The following is a 22,836-nucleotide window of genomic DNA, read 5'->3' as shown; positions in this document are numbered from 1 at the left end:
TTGTAAAGAAATATTTTATAATGAAAGAAAGTTATAATTTTTGTGTGGTGCTTGTTAACATCAAAATTTCTTTATAATTTGCAGATTGCTTTTACCAAAACTTTTGTTCAGCATTATGCTTTTATTATGAAAACACTGAAGAAAAGCCATGAATCAGACACAATGTCTAATAGAATTGTGCATATCAGTGTTCAGTTGTTCAGCAATGAAGAACTAGCACGCCAAGTTACAGAAGAATGTCAGCTGCTGGATATTATGGTCACTGTTCTGTTATATATGATGGAAAGTTGCCTTATTAAAAGTGAATTGCAAGGTAGGTTGATTTGTTTGTTTGCTTGCTTGTTTCCATGGATTATAAATTGATTATAGAGGAAATTTAATCTCTTTGGTAGTCAATCTACCCCCTGACCCCTTCCCAAAAATGCACAGGATCTAGCAATATATGGTAGAGGCCAAGTTTCAAAATTTCCTAGAAATGTAAAGATAGTTATCAAGAGTGATACTGATGTTTTATCCTTTGGTTTGTAGGGTTTTCTTTTGTAGGAATGTTATCTAGTTTATACTACAGCGTGTTATCTTGCAGCTACTTCATTTGTTGGGTAAAGTGCATAAACACTATTTGTGAAGCTCATTTGAATGAAAAATTATATATGCAAATTGAGACCTTTATTTTAAAAATATTTTCAAAGTATTTCACAAGCTATTTGAAGTATTTAAAGTTGTTTTAATTTTTCTCCCGGTGATTGCCTTTTTAAAACTTGATATAATTAGAGGAGAATGTTTTAATACTTTGTAAATATAAACATTTGATCAAGCTTTTGGTTGACAGAGTGGCAATTTGAACTAGTGTACACTGTGTAACTCTTGCAGTGAAAACAGCTGTCCTATTTCTACCCTTGTTTTACCTGTCCTTATCTGAAAATGGAGGCATAATGAATCTTGCTGACACGTTTTTCACAGTTTCAAGTACCTAACAGACCAGACCTCTCAGCCCTCTTTATCCTAGTTTGAATTTGAAAATACTTTCTATATAGGCTGACTGCTGCTGCCAAATAAGTACTGTCAACTTCTGCATAAAATTGTAATTTTTCTTTTCTGAAGGATTGTATCCTTTGTCTCTGAGTCCAGTCACGTATAGCCTAATACAGAATGACTGTACTGAAATGGGAAATCCTCAGTCATCTAGCTATAAAAAGTGCTCTCATTCAGCTGCACTTCAACATGAGAAATTTTTCTGTTGCCCTACATAAATTGCTTTACAGAATTCAAAGAAAAATGTTGAATCTTTCTCTTTAACAGTTTATACATCAAGTGACTTTTTGCTAAACTAATGCCATATTGGTGGAATGTCATGTAAAACTATTTTTAAGTAGTTGTTTTCAGTTGATGGTCAGTATGGGATATTACTAGCATAGTGGTAAGGATCTGTAATGTATCAGAATTTGCAGCCAAACAGAAAAAGGCTGTGACTGTGATTAGACAGTCTCTGAAGAAATTTCCTGGTAATTAATTATGTAAGATGGAGCTGTTAAGTTAAATAACATCAGATATATTTGTCATAGATTTGTGAGAAAAGACTTAACCCCTGGAGCAGCTATCCCAAGACCTGAAGTTACCCGTTTCCTTTCTCCAGCGCCAACGATTTGTCTTCTTTAAGATTCCACTATGGAATCTGTCCAGTGCTTTTCAATGTTTTCACAACATTTCCTCCTCGCTGCTTTATATATGAGCGGCTGGGCATACTGTAAATTGGCAGAAAAATGTTAACAAAATACTTTATTGCGGTTTTTCCCCTCATATTCTTATTGGCCGCCTTTTCAGTTCTATGGGCTTGTATTTGTGTTCAGTTCAACGTATCTCTTGTGATGATGGAAACAGTGAGAAGTCTGTTAGAAATCTGTGCTTGTGAGATAAATTGAGAAGAATTCTGTTTGTGCAGCTAGTGCAAACAAGTAGATTGTTTAGTATCTGAATGAGACAAAGTTTACAAATCCAGCCAATGGACAGATAGAGAAAACATGTTGGAGAGGAGCAAGGAGAACGTGGAGCAGGAGTTTTATCTGCTAGGGCACATTTGCATTGCTCACAGATCCTAATTGTCTTTTGGACAGCTGACACTTGTTGAAAGTACAGAGTTCATTAAGGTTGTTTGTGGATGCCAAGTCACAAACTGTGTTCCTGAAACAGAAGATGGTATCCACAGACCTCTAAAGTGTTACTAGTTCAGCTTGTCTCTCTCACACATGGTGTGAAAGGAGGAGGAGGAGAAATATGGGTGCAGAGGATAGAACTGTCTCCCTAGGAAGATTTATGTCCCTACGCTCTTAGAGACTTTTTCCTTTTTATCAACACTTTCCTCCTACTGAACTTTTCATGGGAGAAGAATTTATACCTCAAAGAGAAAGTTTTAGTAATGGTTCAACCTTTTAAAAAAACCAAAAAAACCTGCAAACAAACAAAACCCCAAAAAACACCAAAGGCCCCCTACCAAAACCCCAAACCAACTCTTTCCTTTGGCTGACCTCACACTAACACTGGCTTGTAGAGTACTCTGAATAAGAGGCAATGCCACTGCCATTTGGAAGTAACTCTGGATTTGTCTGATCTATACTGGGGCAGAGAATCAGCAACATGTGACTGTTGGCTCTTTGCGGAGTTCTTCAGCAGCTTCAGGCAGAGCCAGCTGAAATGTTATCCCGTTCTTGCATAGGCTGTGTGAGCACATGGGAACCAGGGAGCTGAGCAACAAGACCTAGTTTCCTTTCTTTGCAGATGTACCACATAACAAGAGAGAGATTAAAGAGTATTTGATCAACTGTGGCAGAGAAGTTTGAGAAGCTCTGCAGGGCACTTCTGGCTTCCTGTTCCTTCTGGTGCTTCAGTGTAATAGATAGGAGTCAGTCTTAAGAAATGGAGCTCTATATAACTTATGGTAACAAGAAGGTATCTGTTCATAGTTGTGTGCAACTCAAGCAGCATATTTTTCAGGATGAAATCTGATTAATTTTTCTGACTGTGCTGTGTTCTTGGGAAATACAACTTGTGAAGATCAAAATATTGGATGACTTCAAGTTAGAGAACCTGTTGACATAACAGGCAAGAAAGTAATTTTTTTTTCCTGGTACCAATCAACAAAATAAACAACGTCAGAGAAAAAGAAAAAAAGTATTTTCTTCAGTAGTTACAACAAAGGGGAGGAAAAAAGGCTTACAAAGGGAATCACTCCAGATACAGCATGTCTTATCAGCTGAACACTGGAGTCTCTTAATACCTGTGTTTTTTTTAGCTGTGTCTGTGCTGTACTGTTTATGACCCTTTCACAGTGTAAAGGATGACTACAAGGGTCCTTCAGTGCGTTTGAACTGGACAAGAGCCGTCCGTGAGGCTGATCATCAGATGCAAGGTTTTCTTCTTCTGTTCACTTGAAATAGAATAGCAAATGACAGATGGGTGCTGGAAGTTATTCCCCTTGGATCATGAATCCAGGACCAATCCTGTTTCCCTTCTGGTCTTTCCAGGGGTGCCTCTTATGAAAATCAAATAAAAAGATTTATTTGACAGCTGTAGACAATGTACTTCTGTGATATAGGGAGGAGACTTCACACACACACATACACACACACACCTACACCCACCCCCACCCACCCACCCCGATTTCTTCTCCCCTTCTTTTGGGAACCTTCTCCTGCCTTAGTCTCAGGAAGGCTGCCTAAACCCTCTCTCTGTCCCAGATTCAGAGTGGAAATGCTTTTCTCTACTGTCCTTCTCAGACTCAACATGCCAGTGTAGGTTTTGATCAGCAGATTCCTGTTTGCATGCTGTAAGGTAACTTGCTCTGTAGAAGTGTGTTGAATTCAAAATAGATTTCAGATGTTCATAATAGAAATTATATTGTTTGGTCTTTTTATACTTCTCAAGAATTTTCAAAAAAGGCATAACTATGATGGTTTTACTAATGCACTGCTTTTCAAAGGTTGCAATATTGTTCAAATTATTTGTCTCCTACTGAGTGGGATCTCTGTTGATGAGTCTGTGATGAGAAAACAGCCTCAGGTACCACAAAATAACTGTTGTTCTTTTCTGCAGTTTTCTCTCTTGTGTGATGGCGATATTACAGTAAACACTAATTTTTATTTTTGCATTATCTTGTAACTTTATTTAAAAATTACAAGAAGAAAAAAATACTACTTTTTAAACTTTTTTTGCTTTTTTAAATCCAGATGAAGAAAATAGTTTACATGTTGTGGTGAATTGTGGGGAAGCACTACTGAAGAATAATACTTACTGGCCCCTGGTTAGTGATTTTATTAACATACTTTCACACCAAAGTGTGGCAAAGAAATTTTTGGAAGATCATGGTCTTTTGGTGACATGGATGAATTTTGTATCATTCTTTCAAGGTATGTGAATTTTATAATCGGTACTAATCCAAGGATGTTAAGACAGCTTAATGTTTGCAGTAGCAAAATCCTTACCCTGCTGTATGTAAATATTTAATTAATTAATATTCTTGTAAGTTTGTATTCCTGGAAGGGAACAGTATATTCTAGAAAACAAGTAGATTTGAAAATGATCTAATGGATCTGTCTTGTGTGGACTAGTTGAAGAGCAATTGCATCACACTTGACTGAGATTCATGGTGCCAAAATTCTCAGGTTGTACGTAAAGTACAAATCATAACTTGTGCTAGAAGTGTTTTACTGGTGAAGTTCTAAATTTAAATATTGGGTAAATTAATCTGATAAGTCTGGATCTCTTTCCAAGTGTTGCTGTGAAGAAACTATTATTTAAGAAAATCTTTAAATATTGTGAACTTTCCAATACTGATAAATGTTCTTCCTAGAAAGAGGACCAGATCTTTTCCATCCAAATGTTCTCATTGACTAAGTGAAGTTCAAAGTAGAAGGGCTGCTGTACGTGTTAATGTCATCTTAACAGCAGGACTGCAGTTACTAGCCAACCTAGAGATACTGTTCTTTTCTGCTCTATTTCAGTTCAAACTTTGATGCCTGTTCTGGTACTTTATCTATTTTTCCACTGCTAGATAAGATACATTGTTACACTTTGTGCTTTTTGTTTTAATAGGTGTGTGAATGCATAACACTGAAAATACTGCATTGCACTTAGTCTTAGTTTAGTAATTGATTGTATAACTCTGCTTAAATCTTTGAAGGTATGAATTTAAATAAACGAGAATTAAATGAGCATGTGGAGTTTGAATCACAGACATACTATGCTGCCTTTGCTGCTGAGCTGGAAGCCTGTGCCCAGCCAATGTGGGGTCTTCTGTCACACTGCAAAGTTAGGGTAAGACTAACGGTTTTCTCTGTTGTTGTTCTTGGGTTTATTCCTGATTTTTTCTAGAGTTCTCAAATCTGAAAGGTCTGTCTGTTTTGTATTTGAAAGGACTTGGGTTTTGCTGGTTTTGTCTACCATATATATAAAATTGTGATGAACATGGATTCTGTGTGTAGTGAGTACAGGATTCATGCTTTATCTATTGTCTCCAGAACTGGGACTACAAGTTCTGGATGCGTACAGTCGTTCTGTATGACTATACATATGGATTAATTTCTAATCTGATGAAGAACTTGATAAATGTCTCTGAATCATTCTGTGGGAAAGGAGATACATATGTTGTCCCTAATGTGATTGTAATGTTGATTGTGTCTGCAAATAGACACTTCATTATGATGGGGGATGGAGTAATTTATGGTTCTGTGTTGTTTTCCTGACAGCCTGAGGTGAAAGCCTCTTAGGTTCTGATATCTCATGGGCTCCTAACTAGAGCAAAGAGTTGTTACTATTCGCTAAACTGTAGATTATATTAAGTTATAGTAGAATTCTAATCCGTCAGTTTATAGAAATACTTAACTTGTGAAAAAGCTCTTTATGGGTTATTTTTTATGAAATAAATACTTATCTTTGAAATTAGCTTGTTCAGATATGTAATAGTGTCCACAAGATACTATACCTGAATTGAACTGTGCACTGAAAAAATGTGCACGAGCATACCCTGCAATTTTAAAAGTTTAAATTAGGCAGTTGCAAAAGCCTTTTTGTGATGTAAATTATACTGATACATTATGAATATATCAATTTAGGAGTCTAAATTATATTTTGAAAACTGAATTACTACTTACAGCTTTTTGAAGTATTCCTTCCTTTTTAATTTAGGGATGGGAAGGTCTCCCTTTTGTTTAAGGCCTGTATGATTCCTTGCTCTGCCTGTCGGCGTTATCAGTCATATTTTCACACCCATGTTTGAGCCCTTTAGTCATCCTCAATAAATCTGAAAGAGTTTTAGAAATCTCATAGCTTAATTGTTGTACTTGTTTAGTGAAACCTGATGGGTGAGAAGTGATTCCCGCTTGTGTCCCACAGGAGAGGGAAAGCCAGCGGAGCATGGCCACTGTAGAGGGTGGAGCAGCAGGGTGGGAGTGTGGCTGTTGTGTTTCCTGATGAGAAAAGGTGTCTGACAGAGCCAGTCACCACTTGCACAGCTTATGGCTGGCCAAAGCACTGCTGGCTTTTGCACAGATGTCCTAAGAGTGTGAGGCAGGTCTGGAATCTGTGTTTAGGGGGAAGGGAAGATTAAAGGAAAAGTCAGTTAAGAAATGAGGCTTTGTAAGTTCCGTTGATCACAGAGCAATTTGGTTTAGCTCCCCTCCTTTATATACCACAGCTTTGCTGCTGGAGGGCAATGCACATCTCTAGTTTTGAAATGCATGATTTAATCTGAAATATATTATAGTTTTAGGGCATTTTTATAGAGTTATATCATAAAATCATAACAAGGTTTGCTTATTCTTAAAATTATGCAGTATTGTGTTATAATTGCATTTCGAGTGAATTGTGTTAGCAAACTGTAAGGACCTTTCCATAGCTAAAACTTAGAGGACATTAGCCATTCCTTTTGATTGCATGGAAAGACTTTTTTTTATGCTTACATCTCTAAATTTTTGGTAAAAATAAATAGATAAATTAAACAACAGTAGGCACTAGGACCAGCTGACCATTCTGAAGGTACCTTAATTCTCACCATTTAAATTATCATCTTCAGAGTAACAATTAAACCATCCTAATACTTACTAATTTCCATGTGATAATGGCATAAATTATGTGCTGTAACAATATTATTGAAATAATAATATTTATTTGTAGTAGGAAAACAGTGACACTTAAAACTGTGTTGGCTCGTGTAGTGCACTGGTTTCTGTTACTGCAGGAAACACAGGAATACACACGAAATGTTGTCAGATACTGCCTTGAAGCACTTCAGGACTGGTTTGATGCTATCAACTTTGTAGATGAGGTAAATACCCGTAGTGAATTTAAGCGAAGTACTGTGAAAATCTGATTAAACTTCAAAGGTGATACACTTACCCTCCAGCCACCTCACTCCCCCACCCCCCACCCCCATTAAATCATTGTTGTAGGTACTGATTGAAAAAAGGATTGCCTTGCTGAAATTGGAGTTTGTAGTTAATAGTTGGAATGTTACGTCCTAGGATCCTTTATTTGTAGACTCCTGATGATTTACATTTGCTGGTGCAATCTTAAGCTGTGTGAGTCTTAAAAGCAGTGCCATTAATATACTCCTGTTCACTGATGTCCTCTTCTGATATGGTAGCGGGGAGCAGCTTTACCACCTTAGCAAGCAAGACTCTCAATCAATTCAGAGTGTCATGGAGGTTTAATAAGAGATTAACTACAGCAGTCTGAATCATTGGAAGGTGCAGGGGAATGAAGTAGCACTAGGTTAGTGGAAATTAAATCCATTGAATGAAGACATGCAAGATACAGTTCTTTGTGGTTGTGACAAAGACATTTGTAGGTTTGCTTTTTTAATATTATGATATTAAAATATCTTTATTTTACTTTCAGCCAGCTCCTAACCAAGTTACTTTTCATTTGCCGCTGCACCGTTACTTTGCCATGTTTTTAAGTAAGGTAAGCACATGTTTTAGTCATACAGAAAATGGAAATTCCCTGTTGAGTGTGATTGTTCAGTACAGTGTGTGCTTGCTTTGTTTCTAGGCTGTCAAATGCCAAGAACTAGATCTGGATACTATCTTGCCAGATCAGGAGATGCTGATGAAACTAATGATTCACCCACTACAGATTCAGGTACGGGCAGACTTATGACTTTGATGCAGATGTAGAGATATACCACAAAAAAAAGTTGCTGTCTGATTCTTTTAACCCCAGTCATCTAAATATATTTAGAAGTATTTAACAAGGGGGAGTATGTCTTAATTGTGGAATATGAAAATAAGCAATATGTGACAATAATAACTAGAATGTACTGAGTAGTTAGGATAAACTCTTTTTCTTTTTCCTTCCTATTTCCAAAATTAAAATATGTGGCATTAATTATACTCTGAGAAGTATGAGAATAATATTCACTATAGCACTGGTAGGAGGAACCAGCCCTTTGAAAACATGGAATTGCATGTTTGTGGAATAGCTACCAATGGAGCACAAGTTGAGAAGAAACCTGAATCTGAAAATTTCATATTTTAAATTGAGAATGAGTTCAAGAATGGGTGCATCCTGCAACATTTTCTTTATTTACAAATTTGTATTTATTTGTATGTAAGTGGTAGTGAACAGTATTTGTAATCACTGCTTTTGTATCTAACTTCGTTTTAACCATGATGCCTTCATCTTTGGAGTACTTTTCAATATTTTAATAAATACATAGATTAATAATTTCATTGGCTTTGATCACTTTCATTGTCTGAAATATGCTCTCATATGGAATGGTATCTGTTTCATAAACTTGCTGTGGTTCCCTTTCATCCCTCACTCCTCAGAAGTATAGAGAAGTACACTTTTAGTACTTATTTAAAGGTGTAGTGTGTATGTATCTATATGTGTGATAAGGTATTGATGATCTGCTAATGTTGAACTGGATAGCTGAATATCCCTGAAATGTTTGTAAATTTTTATTTTATTTTCCCTGAACAGGCAAGTCTTTCTGAAATTCACAGCAACATGTGGGTTAGAAATGGCCTACAAATTAAAGGACAGGCCATGACTTATGTGCAGTCTCACTTCTGCAATTCAATGATTGATCCTGACATTTATCTCCTGCAAGTAAGTTATGTTTTCTGAGAAGCCAAACCAATGCTTGTTTACAAAAAAACTACTGAATCATATGAATTTATTCTATTTCCACAGGTGTGTGCTTCTAGGCTGGACCCAGATTATTTTATTTCATCCGTTTTTGAAAGGTAGGGTTAAAAGATGAATGCTCTTGTTCAGTGTTGTGCTAACTGTTGACTAATTTATGCCATGTGAGAGAAAAGGCGCATATGTGATGTACGTCTTCAGTGGTACAACTCTGCCTAGCCAAAACTAACACCTAAGGCCTCAACCAGAATAGGTATCTCAAGATATATCCTTGATTTTATACAGGATTGGCTTTTGATTTACAGTGCAGTTGTGAAGCTTCAGACATTTATTTTCTGAGCATCTTCAGGTTTTTTTAAGTTTTGCAAATGGTCATATGCAAGCTTTCAGGATATGCTAGCCTGAAGAAGTAGATAAATAGAGATAAGTAGAACTGCAATAGCAAGACACACAGAAAGGATATCTGCTTTTCTGGATAGAATAAAATCAGGGCTTGAAAACAGATTAATTGGCATTAGCTTTTATATGTTCATAAACATAAGGTGTTTTCATGTGGAGTAAATATCACTGGAGCGCATTCCATAGGTAGTTAAATAAAAATCCAAATTTCAAAATAAGAAGATTTTCATGTATGTTTGCATATTACTGTGTTATATGCGTTTAATTTTGTATTCATTTTGGGTTCTTGTGAATGCTATCCTGAGTTTATCAGTACACTTCACATTGGTGTTTTAATGTTGGAAAATGATGTTTCTGACTTTACTCTTTGCTATGTAGATTTAAGGTGGTAGATCTGTTAACGATGGCATCACAGCACCAAAATACAGTTCTTGATTCAGAGCATGAAAGGTCCATGTTGGAAGGAGCCTTAACGTTTTTGGTCCTTCTGTTAAGTCTTCGTTTACATTTAGGTAAGAATCACTGCCTTTAGGAGTACTTGTATGTAAATAACATGTCTGTTCATTTATATTCAGTGTTTAGCAGGTAACAAAGCAGATTAGTCATATAGTAACTTAAAGCATTCAAAGTTTGGTTTCATTTTTGCCAGTTACTGTACTGAATTTTAATCCCTTATGAATTAGAAATAGACGTAATACATAGAAATGGAGAAAAATAGCTTTAATGGAAGTGCCTGAATTGCATATGTGATCTCATTAAGATTCTGTATCTTTTCCAGGAAGGCAGCAGTTTTAGTTTGTACCTGCCTTTTCTGATTGAGATTGTATCTCGTAACATTTGCGTGCCCCACCCCACCCCCCCTTTTTGCTGTTTTATAGCATTGTATCATTACTTAATGTTTGTATCAAGTTTAACTTGTTTTTAGTGACTAATGTATGCTGAATGTGTGTTTTAAAAGCATGCTATTTTAACGGCTTTTTAAATTTTATTGTTCTAGGAATGACAGATGATGAGATCCTCAGAGCAGAAATGGTAGCCCAACTCTGTATGAATGACAGGACACACAGTTCATTATTGGATCTCATATCCTTGGAAAATATGAACTTATATGCGTGAGTGGGAATGACAGGTACCTGGATAGTAGTGGGATTTTGGAGCTTGAACGTGTTTTCAGCTTATGTAGTTATAACAAATTGTGTAAAGGTGTGTTTGCATATACTTATTAGCAAAGGCATTTGCTCCAGCTTTGTTTTTTCTTACAAAATATGCAGTACTTTGTAATAGTTTTAAATTAGTTTTAATCAAAATGCTTAACTGACTTTTTATTATTTTTTTAACACTACAAAAGTCTTTCAGGTGTGAAATGAAAAGTCTGTTTTCCAGGGACGTTGTAGAAAGTTTAGCCAAGCGTCACCTTTGTCTGGATTTGAGCCTTTGATTATTGCTAGTTTTATGCCAGTATAAGAAGAAGCCATTCTATGCTGCATTGGCTTTTGCTATCAATAGCTGAAAATGCAAATAATACCAATTCTGAATGGTACTTTGAAATTAGAGTGAAATGCATGTGTTATGGGGGGAAGTGTCTTGAAGAATAGCAAACTCTAGGAAGTCTTTGTGCGATGTTCATGTCCAGACAACTGAATACAAATATGCTGGTTTTACTGCTATCGGTGTATTAAGCTGTGTAGGCGAATCAGATAGCTTGTGGTGATCACCCAAAGGAGCTTGCAATCCAGGGATAGGCATTGAGCAAAAATATTAGGAATTTATAAAGATAGGAAAGGAGGAGATTGTGAGTTACAAATATGTAATAAGAATTATTAATTATTACAATGTGACCTAGTAATTCAGTCACTTTAAGTATGTAAAATAAGCAAATCACTTAACTGTGTAAAGTAAGTTAATCATTTATGCAAGCAATCACTTATCACTAAGCAGAAGTTTCTGTATTTGTCATAGCTACTTGTGATTTGGGGTAATGTCAGTAAGTCAATTAAGTATCAGTACCAAAAATGAGAAACAGCCAATCCAAGATGCAGAATTACTTATTGTGTGTGGATCCCAAGCTAGTTACTGCTTTTTCTGCACTTAGCAAGAATATTTTGCATTTACAGTTTATGAGGAGAGCCAGTATTAGTAAATAAAGGCAAGCACTAAATCTTTACATACACTACAGATAGTAGTTTTTATTTCTCGTTTAATGCCTACCTCTTGAGCCAAGCATGTATCAATTGGCTTGCTTTAAAAAGTTTAATGTCCTGGCTAGGAGGCTTTGATTCCACTTAAGTAATAGTTATTGTTCCATAGCAGCTGGAGCGTACAGACCTCTTGTGGTAAACACAGAGCACTGCCAAAATGTAGCCTCTGAAAATGTAGAGAAGGAAGTAAAATGCTGTGTCCTGCAACTAAGTTAACTTTGCTTTCCTTAACACAAACATTACATTCCAGAAAACCCCAATCCTAAAAGTGGTATTATTCCAGGAAGCTTAAGCTTTGAATCAGTCTTATCAGCAGTTGCTGATTTTAAAGCTCCTGTTTTTGAGCCTGGAGGTTCCATGCAACAAGGAATGTATACGCCTAAAGGTATGGTAATCGGTGTCTTCTTATAACATACTCGGTGGTAAGATGCTTAAGCAGAGTTTTTTTCTTAAAAAAAACCCCTAAAACAACAAACCAACCAACCCATGAAACAATGATAGAAACTCCACCCCACCCTCCCCCCTGCCAAAAACTCGACACCAAACCACCACCACTAAAACCCCATAAAACTTGTTTGACTGTTTCATTATAGTCTATTGCTTATATTTAAGAGTATTGCTAAAGACTGTTAATAGTCTTCAATAAATTTATTTTCATCTAGAGTGAAAATGAGCTTCTCATATTAATCAGGTATTCTTAGAAAGCAAGGGGAAAATGCAGAACTGAAGAATTGTTATTTATATTTCACTGATCTGGATGCTTAATCATTAAAGTGATTTTAAAAAATCTGATGTGTGTTCAGTAGAGTTTAGAACTTTTTGCACTAGTGAAGTGTCAGTTGCAAAGATACTTTCTTTGAACTTCTTCACATTTTGATTATTAAAGATACCATGATACATAATTCTTTCTTTTATATTGCTTAACTATCTTAGTAGCCTGTAACATTTTTCCCAGTCAATAGTGAGGGTCTAAGAACAAAGTTCAGGCTAGACTGGTTGTAGAATATTGTTCTATAATTCTGCAATGCATACAGTGCAAAAATTACAAGTTTCTTGCCCTGACCAGCTTGTCATCTAAATTGGACTCCACACAGTGTTGGTATATCAAAGGAGAGGAAGAATTTAAGAACTCAGTGTTCCATTACTGTTTCCTACCACTGAGCAGATAAGCCTGTAGGAATTTGAAATGCTCCATGTGTTCTGGTTGTGCTTCAGCTCAGGCAAAGCTGAGGAGGTGTTAACTCCTTCTTCCCCCATGTACCTCCCTTGAGAACTGTCAGGGTTGGGGTCTGCCAGTTTTGAAACCATTTGGTTTTTGCTGTGTTCTTCTGTGAATTTTTTTGTTGTTAAAGTAGGAACTAATACTGTACTAACTTGTTTGCCAGTTTTTGTACTGGGAGGTTGACGAGTCAGTGAAGTTCCTTTATACAAATTAACAGCCAGTGAAGTAATTTTGTGAAACCAGAGTTTTGAGAATTGATTCGTTCTGGTTCCTTGATGTGTAATTAGGCTTCTTAACACCTATGTATTTAAAATAACTTTATTTTACTGTTATGTAAACTGCATTTCCTGGTTTCCATGTCTGGTTTCTGGAACTTGTGACATACTGGTCTTTTTCATAACACAGTGTGAAGTTAAAAAAACTATAGATTATGGTATTTTTAATTATAACACTTTATATTTAGGTAATCTGATGCTAGATTATAGTGTTTTAGGTTTTTTTTAACATAGTTTACCTCTGGTATAGATTGTCGACATAGCGCTTAGGGATATGGTGTAGTTGGGAACTGTTAATGTTAGGTTAAGGGTTGGACTAGGTGATCTTCAAGGTCTTTTCCAACCTAGATGATTCTGTGATTCTGTTTATCTTAAAGATTTTTTTTAAGTATCTCATCTATAACAGTGAAATAAATTACTGAAGTAATTTGTTACACTGTACAGAATCCCTTTTTCTTAAAGTAATAAAAAACTGAAAAACTGCAGTCAGCATGGTTTTCTCATGTACTATAGCCTTTTAAGTGTTTATAATCTTTATAAGACTTTATAGGCTCTCAAAAAGAATGGGGAGATTCCAGTTGCTTATAAGAATTGTAGTTTGTGGCCTGTCACAGTTTAAGCAAGCATGTTGAGATCCATTCCCCCTAATCCCTTGTTTCCCTAAATTTAGGGGGGGAAAAAAGTCTATTTCATGATTGCAGAAACCCCAGATTCTGCTTTCCATTTGGTTAAAAAAACTCCAAAAGAAACAAACGAACTTCCAAAACCAGGACATAGTTCTTCTGGTTCTCTGTGGATTTGTGTGCTGAAGATGAGCTCTGTGTGCATTTCTGATACTCCTTGTATGGCTCCCTCACTTAGTCCTTTTTTCCTCATTGTGCATTAGCAGCCCAAACAAGCTTGGTCTGTGTTTCAGGCTGCAGTAGTAAACTCTGTCCAGAAAGAATGGATTTTTCTCAAGCTAAGTTTGATCATATTTCATACATAATGGAAACTATGCTGTGTTCTCTCTCAGCAGCATATGAGGGTATCTGTAGAACTGTTAACATTAGCAGGGGTTAATAGGAGTATAGACCACTTGTCTTCCCACCTGGGGGAAGTTAATCTCAGAAGCATGGTAAAGCTGCCTACTTTTGCCTGGGAAAACTTTAAAGAATGTTGTAAGTGCTTGTGTTGTGTTATGCCTGGTGGTGGAGCTAAAATTCTGTATCCGCTGGGTTTCTTCTTCCTTTGATGGGGCCATTGAATCTTGCCTTCATATTATTGTGTTACGAGAGCTGAATACTTCCAAACAATTAATAGAATGAACATCTTCATTTGGCTTTAGATTGGAAACTTAGTTTTGTTTTTTAAGAGGAGTAGCAGTTAAATGGGATTTTTTTTTTTTTTTGTAGTATGTTTAAACTTTTCTATTTGTGATTGTTCTGAAAAGCCACTCTGGATGTTACTTTAGAGCTACTAAATTAAACAGAGATAACTAAGATTTTAATGCCAAAATAAGTCATAGATATAAGTTATTAAAAAAAAGGCATGTTTGTAAAGGATTGATCACAAATGTTACTTGATAAGAAACTTAGTAATTTTCAAGACTGAACAAAAAATAGTTGTAGTCATTTGATTGCATCGATTTGCAATGACTGATTGCACTTAGTCATTAAATATCACCTACCTGCTAACCACTCTGCAGTCTTTATTTCCCATTTTCAAGAGGGCTCATGCTTATCTTGCTTATCGTGCTTATTTTACCAAGTGAAAAACAATGTAAACCTTTTCTTACATATACTTGGAAATTAAAAAGAGCAAAACAAGATGCATATGGAAAAGTGGTTTTGGGGCTGCCTTTGTATATTTACAATTGGATAAATAAATTTACTTAGATTTTAAAAAAAATAATTGGGAATTTTTTTAAAACTTTCCTCAGCATGTGTTACAACTGCTATTTTATCAGAAATGAATGATTTTTCTTTTTATCTTTTATCCCACATTGTAAACTATTCTGTAACAGAAAAGAAAGCTAGAAGACCCTGAAATAAAGCTTGTTAATAGAAAAGATCTGTTGCCTTAATGGATTGTTAATTTTTTGTTTTGGAACTAAGAAAAGTATTTTTGGTGAAATTTTGATACCTTGATAAGTAGTAGTATTTATTAGTATAGTAAGTATTATTGGTAAGAATTAGTAAAAAGTACTGCATTTCACAAAAAAATTATGTACTAGAAAATTACATAATTAAACCTAGTTAAAAAGAGAATCTAGAATAAGTTGTAAGGTCTTTAAAGATAATTTTAATGTGTGACTTCTTTTAAACAACAGCTGAAGTTTGGGATAAGGAATTTGACCCTGTCATGGTAATACTTCGAACGGTTTACCGTAGAGATGTGCAGTCCGCAATGGACAGATATACAGCATTGTAAGTTGAATCATTTTTAGAAATGTAACATCATATTGTTGCTCATTGCACAATAATTTTTTTGTTTTCACTGTCTGGTAATGCTAATCATGTTATTGATGTTTTCAGGCCCCAGATTTGATTAAATAGTTTATATAAATTTACAGGCAGTATCAGGGTTTTGGTTAGCTTAGTCTATTACTCTTCCGTAAATGTTTGAAAATGCATCTGAAGTGCCACGGACAAAGTAGTGAATGTCATCACAGATAAAATACTTAACCAAAAGTTAGTGTTTAAAGATCAGTTACGAATTACTTAAAGAAAGCAGCCTTATCTATATTTATTTTACATTTACGTACATGAATCACAGTATTAGTGTTCTGTATTTTGAAATTATATTGAAGACAATGTGGGTTTTTCTATATATTCACCCATTACAGAAACCATGAGTGAATTAAATTCTGATTTAAATACAGGAAAAAACACTTGTGGTTTTAAGTTCTAAGAACAAGATGATTTGGTCTTAATTCTGTCCCTTAACATTTCATCCCTTACAGCTTCTTACCCTTACAGATTCTTATTTCAGCTAATTTGATTTGGTTGTCTTTTATTTCACACCTTGGGAGTAAAAATCAAGTTAAAAAACCCTTATAATAAACTTAGTGAAATAATCCTTTGCCCCTGTGCTCATTCCATTAAGTCAAAGGGTCATCGTAAATGTATAATGTAAGTGATTTTGAGCAAGGTAGTATTCTATTAAGTAATTGCGTTGTCTACTGCACTGGGTTGCAGCTCATTATTAGAAATGTGGCTCCATGTTGAACTTAACACTTAATTTTTAAGTTCATAGATATGATAGCACTGGTACTGTCAACTATAGCTAAGTATATCTAGCGTTTCCTGGTGTTACCTGTAATTCATTCCTACAGGTGTGAGATTTTTATGTTGGATGTCTCACTAATATGTGGATTTGGGTGAAATGGAAAGTTTTCTACCTCTTCTATGTACCTCTTAGAATGAAAATGGAATTCTTAAATTCATAGCTTAAATTCGTAGCAGTAATTAAAAATTCACTTAACTATATAAAGGTCATTTAAATCAGTGATAATCCACAGAAAAAAAAGACTGGATTCAGTTTGTGTATACATTCCAATTTTTTTGAATGCTACTTAAATAAATTAAATGGCTTAGATATACTCATCAATTCTAAAGTTATTCTAAATGAAAAGCATGCAGGATAGTTATCTGTAACAGTGGCAGTTGTCTACATTATTGTAGTGTTTAACGTAAGTCTCATTTGTTTCAACAGTTTAAAGCAAAGTGGTAAATTCCCTGGGAACCCATGGCCTCCTTACAAGAAGAGAACACCACTACACCCAAGTTACAAAGGTCTCATAAAGCTTTTACACTGTAAAACCTTGCACATCGTGCTGTTCACACTTCTTTACAAGGTATGGTCGTAATTCTCATTAAGTCCGGTATTTTACTTCCACTTTTTTAGAACAGGAGTTCTTCAGAACATAATTTTTTAATAGGTTATTTAGAGTAGTCAGGTTCAAATTTGAATGTTTTTATTTTTTATTTCCTAACTCTAGTATGATGATGTTTTTCTTCCATTTCCATTATTTCATACATATGTACACTAAGTCAGGTACTCAAGTGGATGAACAGGCCTACTTGGAGGAACACTATCTTAACCATCAGAGTTGCCTTTTGAATTGTTGTTCTGTCATGGTTACAGCGAGCTTGGTGGTGTGAGTGGTGTTCCTTTGGCTCCCACTGCAGAGTTTTAAGGCATTGGCAGCCTGTTCAGATACATGCAACCTTGATGGTTTGGGGTCTTCAATGGCAAATATGTCTCATAACTGCAGTTGGTTCTAACATCACTTCCCAGATACATTCTGGTTTTTGATAATGCTATAGCACTTGTTTTTCAGGACTAATTGATATCTTTAAATTGTGTTTGGTTTTATCTTTGATAGTTGTCTGCCCTCTTTAAGAGGAGTGCATCCATTTTGAAGAGAAATCAGAAAATGCAACTTTGAATCTATCCTTGTACTTGGAAAGTGCTGTCAAAGTAAAGAGACAGATGAGGGACTATAAGAAGTGGTTTGACTGAGTAGTGCTTTTCCTGGGCAGACTTTCCTTTTGTGCTATTCTAAGTGCTCCTAGCTCCCCTAAAGCTCATGTTCTGTTTCACTGTTAAACTTCTGTTGAATAGAGAATATCTGTTGTTAAGTATAATAATAACTGTGGTATTCACAAAGAGCCATGCTTATTCCCACAGAGTTGTTTCAGCTGATTTCTTTCTCTAATGAAGTATTGTGTAAGTTGTCAGTATATTGTTAAAATGAATGAAGACTTAAGATTTTACCTGAATTCATTCAATAGATTTCACCTTTATGACAGAAAGTAACTTTTTCTCAAAAGCGTCATCAAATTAATGACTTCAGTAAACTATATGTTTTGTTGTGTAATTAGTGTAGTTTCAATAATTACTTTAAAAATACAAAAATGTTACTGTTTTACTACTAATTCTTCCTTCTCCATAACATGTCTCATTCTATTATGCATAAGACTGAATTTCATGTGCAGAGACTATTGAATGAAAGTGTACCTTTTGTAAACTGAATAGTACATCTAATGGTTGGTCAGGTTTTTCCATTGTCAGACATCTACTTATCTTGCTGAAATTCAACTAATGACTGACATTTTTCATGCTGAATTGCCTGTTCCGGCATGAGTTTTCAAGACTGAAGCAAGGACAAAACACATCCCCTTTCCCATGTTTTAAACATTCTTTTATCAAGATTCTGGATCTTAATTTAGCCAAACTCTAGACTTTGTGAAGTTAGGTTGTGTGCATCTTCAGTGACTGTTTATTTAATTCGGTTAACTGTTGCAAGTCCCAAGAAAGTCAGCCCCAGACCAGGCATGCCCCACACCAGAGCTGTCGAGAACTTTGCCTCGAGTGGCAGTAACTTGTTTCCCAGGGACTTCTGTAATTTTGGCCAGAGAAGCTGCTATGTTCAGTATGTTTAACCTTGCTTAGCCCTGGCCTGCTGCAGGGGCTGGGCTGCCTGATTACTGAAGGGTAAAGAATGAGGCTGAGATGTGGTAGTATGTAGTGGAGACTGGGGAAGGAGCGTACCTGGAGAAGGTACTAGACAAGAGATTTACATACAGGAAGGCTGCTGAAGGAAAGGAGAGCTTGGGATTGTGTAGAAGATAAAATAATATTTTCACATGGAACAAAAATGGAGAATGTAGGGAATGAATGCATCATCTTTTACTGCCTTGTTTTTTTTTTTTTTTGGTCTTTTTTTCTCTTACGCAGTTAAGAAGCTTCAAGGACTTAAATCTTGAGAATCTTAAAATTTCTGGGTTGCTGTTTTAGCTGGAATGCCAAATATGTTTCTACCAGATTTATGGATGGTATAAATTACGTAGTGACTGCTTTTATGGGTTGCCTTAAATGGTGTTTTGTCTATTTGTGAAATTTTGCCAATTCATGACAGCCTTTATATCTCTTGACTTCTGGGACTGCCTGCAGAAGAACAGTAAGCTACATTTGATGTAGCTTTTCAGAAGTGCTAGTCAACACGACTTTTGATTCTGACTGGTACAACTCCACGTGCTTTTCATACTAATGTAATACTAAGTGCCCTTTTTAATTAAATAATCGCTGTAATCTCATATTTGATTGGGTTTGATTAAATCAGCTGCTCAAGCATAATTTAGAAAAGTTATTTTGAAACAATATTTGTTTTAAAAACTTTATGTCTCTGTTTCTAATGGGTGTATCTTCTTAGGAAATTTGGCTCATTCTAAACCAAGTCATATTTAAAACTTTACTAGGCTACACTCTAAAAATATTCATTTCTATAGTAGTCTGTCTAGAGTGAAATTTTAAACATATTTTCTCATCCACTTTTTTGGTAACTGGCAGGTTCTTGCCATTTTCTTCCCTTTAAATCAGAATATTCTTAAGAGGAAAGTTGGCCTGGTTTTTAATTTCAGCAGCACTGGTTCTTCCTGTAATGCATTGAAATCTGTGTTAGAAGAAACATATGGGCATTTATTAATTTAAAGATAAGTTTATTTATTATTTGTAATTAAAAAAGGTTATGTGAAGATGGTCGTGAACAAAATTCTGGCATTCCCAGTTATCCAGGTATCGCTTGTAGGACTAGGACCTCATGAGGCTTTGTGGTGACTGATACGTGAAAAAGGGAGGGAAGGCTAGGTGCAGCTCTCTGCTTGTAGCTGACAGTAGTGGTATCTGTGCAGCTTTACCTGGCACTTTGGTGTTAAGTAAATGGCAGCTTGAACTAGTAAAAATTTTAAGGTACAAGTTTGTTGACTGGTAAGAAGTAAAATTAAATTTTGCTTTTGAGGTGATGCTCAAAGGTTGTTTTTTCCTAAACCTCAAAATAGTTTTTAGTCATCTTAAAAAGATTAAATAAGAACTGAAGAGTCCAAAGTGTATTATCCAGAACACTCTTTTTGTAAGTTTAGATATACTGAAGTCTTAATAGTCTGAGTGGAATAATTATTTCCTGTCTTTTAAATACAACACTCCTGTTGATCTATCACATCCAAAATTACACATCTTATTTTGTAGTAGTGTTCCATTACTCTTATTGGAGAGCTATATTAATGTTATTGGTACTCTTCTTGGCCTACTTGGAACTTTTTTTTTTTATCTTATAGCATAATCACTAATCAGGTGTTTTGTTGGAGCATTCAGTCATAACAAGAGTGCAGTTTAAAATATCTTGCTGACGTTTCAGAGTAGGTATTCCAGGAACTTGAATAGGCAATTCACTGCTCTTGAAAACAATTTTTTTATAACCATATTTTTATGCATATGGTAGGACTTTGAAAGTGTTACTGTGCAACAAAAAGAAAACTGTTTTAAATGTTAAAATTGGTGCTCAGTGTATGCCAAAAATACGCTAGGGTAGCTAGTGCTTGTTACGGTGTTCTGCCTTTCTAGCCTTTTCTTTTTAACTGATAATCATATCTCATGATACAGCTCTTGCAATCACAGTGTTTAATTAAGAAAAAAAAATAAAACCAAAAAAACCCAGGCAAAAATCACGTATGTGGCTCAAGACTTTCTACCCTTCCTAGTGTGGCTAACCTGGAAGGTCATGCTTGGAGATAAAATTTGTAGCTATATCTTGAGCTTCTTCATACAAGACTGCTGGCTACTTTCTTTACCTTCCAGTTTAGGTTAGAGAAGTCCGTCAGTTTTTTGGAAGTTTATGGTTTTTTGTAATAGAGATTGTGAGAGTATCAAAGATAAAACCTTCTAAGGTTTTCTGCCTTCTTTTTCTTCCTAGATATTAATGGATCATCAGAATTTATCAGAACATGTGCTTTGCATGGTTTTGTATTTGATTGAGCTGGGGTTGGAAAATTCTCCAGAACAAGAGTCAGATGAAGAGGTAAGAATAAATACCATCTTTTTCATTGAAATGCAAATATATTGACTAATGATTCAATATTCTTTTAAAATAGATGTTTATTAAAATTATAGTCTTACCATAGAAACTAGAATAAAACATCTTTATTTACTTAAGCAGGGATCAACTAAGAAAAAAAAAAGAAAATTACATACTGTTGTGGAGTAGGGTATCTTGTACATTTTTCAACAGTTTCTGTATACATAACCTCGCAACACAGATTTTGTTAGATCTTTGCTACTGTGTAAATTAGTACTTGAAATTGGGTGCAAAAAAAAAAGTAAATGTTTCAATCTAAAACGTGCATAAATTTCTAGATTTTCAACTGAAACTTTTATCACTGAGCATTTTATTGCTAAACCTCTGTATCTTCTAAAATATGTGAATTAGCCAAAATATTAATTGTGCTTTTGATGAGAAATTGGCATTAAAGAGCCATTATATTCATGATTCCAGTCCCTTATATGGTATATGAGTTTCATAATTTTTCCTACTTTTCAACATTGCTTATATGACTAAGGATCTGCCACTCTTTTTTTCAGAGATTGACTTCTGTATAGTTTGAATTTTTTGTATTAATATTAGATTGGATTACTCTGAATAGTTCCTTTTACTTCTGATAGATAGGACTGATGGCTGTATTTGATTATATTTAAATCAAATGTGTAGATTTATGTATTAGACCTGTAGTCCTCACTCATATCACAATTTTTAAGAGGTGTATCAGCTTGAGTGAGGTACATACTATTCAACATACTGTTCCTGTCTCATGGAGAGCTGATGATCTCTGTAACACAGTTATAAAAGCAACATGAATTACAATAGTAACACATAAGAGAAAGTATACTAATTTTTTTGTTGTTATTTTAGGAATCTGCAGGTGGACAAGAGCGTTGTCATGATAGTTGGTTTCCAGGTAGTAACTTGGTTTCTAATATGCGTCACTTCATTAACTATGTCCGAGTAAGAGTACCAGAAACTGCTCCAGAGGTGAAGAGGGAACCACCTGCAAGTACAAGTTCTGATGGTTTAGCTTCATCACAAGTAAGTATATACAAATACCAGTCCTTTTCCTGGATTAGTTTTTAAGTTATTGCCTGTTTTGGCTTGTGTTTTAGGATTTGTTTTTTTTACCATTTTGCTTGATTTCTTAGGGTATTTCTTTCTCCTCCAGTAATCTTTCCTAAGTGTACTGATAAAAAAATACAAGTTATTTAAAATGATACCTCCTTCTAAATGATGTATTTAATAACTTTTTTTGTCCTCAATCTACCAGAGTTCAAGGCGGAAGAGCCTCCAGAGAGAGGTAGATCTGTGTGCAGTTTGTTCTCTGAAGCGATTAACTAGCAATGTGGCTTTAATTGTGCTCACCTTAACATTCAGTGAAATCTTCTAATTTTCCTGAACTTCCTTTTAATTCATCTTGCAAGGGCTCATGCTTTTTTCATATTCTTGATTGTAATCTTAGGTAGTAGAATTTTAAGCAACGAAATGCGCTTACACTTTTAATATGTATTTTGAAATAAAAGCTTTCTATCAAATATAAAATGTCATTGATAGCTTACTGCTTGAGCTTTGTGTTTAGGCCTGTTTTGTCTTGCCAAGATACTACTAACATTTAATATGTAGAGTAGTCTTATCTTTCTCAAATCTAGGTAAGGTTTATCCTTACATTGAACGTGCAATTGAAATTACTTAATGGAAAGATTATTTGGGCTTTTTGGAAAAACAAAATTAATATGTAAA

The 22,836-nt window shown here is 35.1% G+C and overlaps 1 protein-coding gene across 8 annotated transcripts in view; it reads left to right on the top strand.

The window, feature by feature from the left end:
* UBR3 (ubiquitin protein ligase E3 component n-recognin 3) overlaps window positions 1-22,836 on the top strand; it is a 116,138-nt gene that overhangs the window by 31,094 nt on the left and 62,208 nt on the right. For 6 of the 8 annotated variants that reach the window (XR_012629489.1, XM_074873253.1, XM_074873249.1 and 3 more), the window contains 16 exons: window positions 85-313; window positions 4,221-4,400; window positions 5,174-5,307; window positions 7,229-7,315; window positions 7,888-7,953; window positions 8,041-8,130; window positions 8,974-9,102; window positions 9,187-9,239; window positions 9,916-10,049; window positions 10,535-10,622; window positions 11,981-12,120; window positions 15,544-15,640; window positions 16,929-17,070; window positions 20,968-21,072; window positions 21,961-22,134; window positions 22,367-22,396. Coding sequence is in view for 7 of the 8 variants with exons in the window: in XM_074873253.1 (XP_074729354.1) it covers window positions 85-313; window positions 4,221-4,400; window positions 5,174-5,307; window positions 7,229-7,315; window positions 7,888-7,953; window positions 8,041-8,130; window positions 8,974-9,102; window positions 9,187-9,239; window positions 9,916-10,049; window positions 10,535-10,622; window positions 11,981-12,120; window positions 15,544-15,640; window positions 16,929-17,070; window positions 20,968-21,072; window positions 21,961-22,134; window positions 22,367-22,396 (1,878 nt within the window). In the remaining variant the exon portion in view is untranslated. The remainder of the gene's footprint in view (window positions 1-84; window positions 314-4,220; window positions 4,401-5,173; window positions 5,308-7,228; window positions 7,316-7,887; window positions 7,954-8,040; window positions 8,131-8,973; window positions 9,103-9,186; window positions 9,240-9,915; window positions 10,050-10,534; window positions 10,623-11,980; window positions 12,121-15,543; window positions 15,641-16,928; window positions 17,071-20,967; window positions 21,073-21,960; window positions 22,135-22,366; window positions 22,397-22,836) is intronic. The other 2 variants (XM_074873251.1, XM_074873252.1) reach the window with 1 other exon arrangement.

The sequence above is a fragment of the Strix uralensis genome, chromosome 6 (genome assembly GCF_047716275.1).
Source record: "Strix uralensis isolate ZFMK-TIS-50842 chromosome 6, bStrUra1, whole genome shotgun sequence".
Taxonomy (NCBI): Eukaryota; Metazoa; Chordata; class Aves; order Strigiformes; family Strigidae; genus Strix; species Strix uralensis.
The sequence above is the reverse complement of the archived record's forward strand: the minus strand, read 5'-3'. Positions and strand labels throughout refer to the sequence as shown.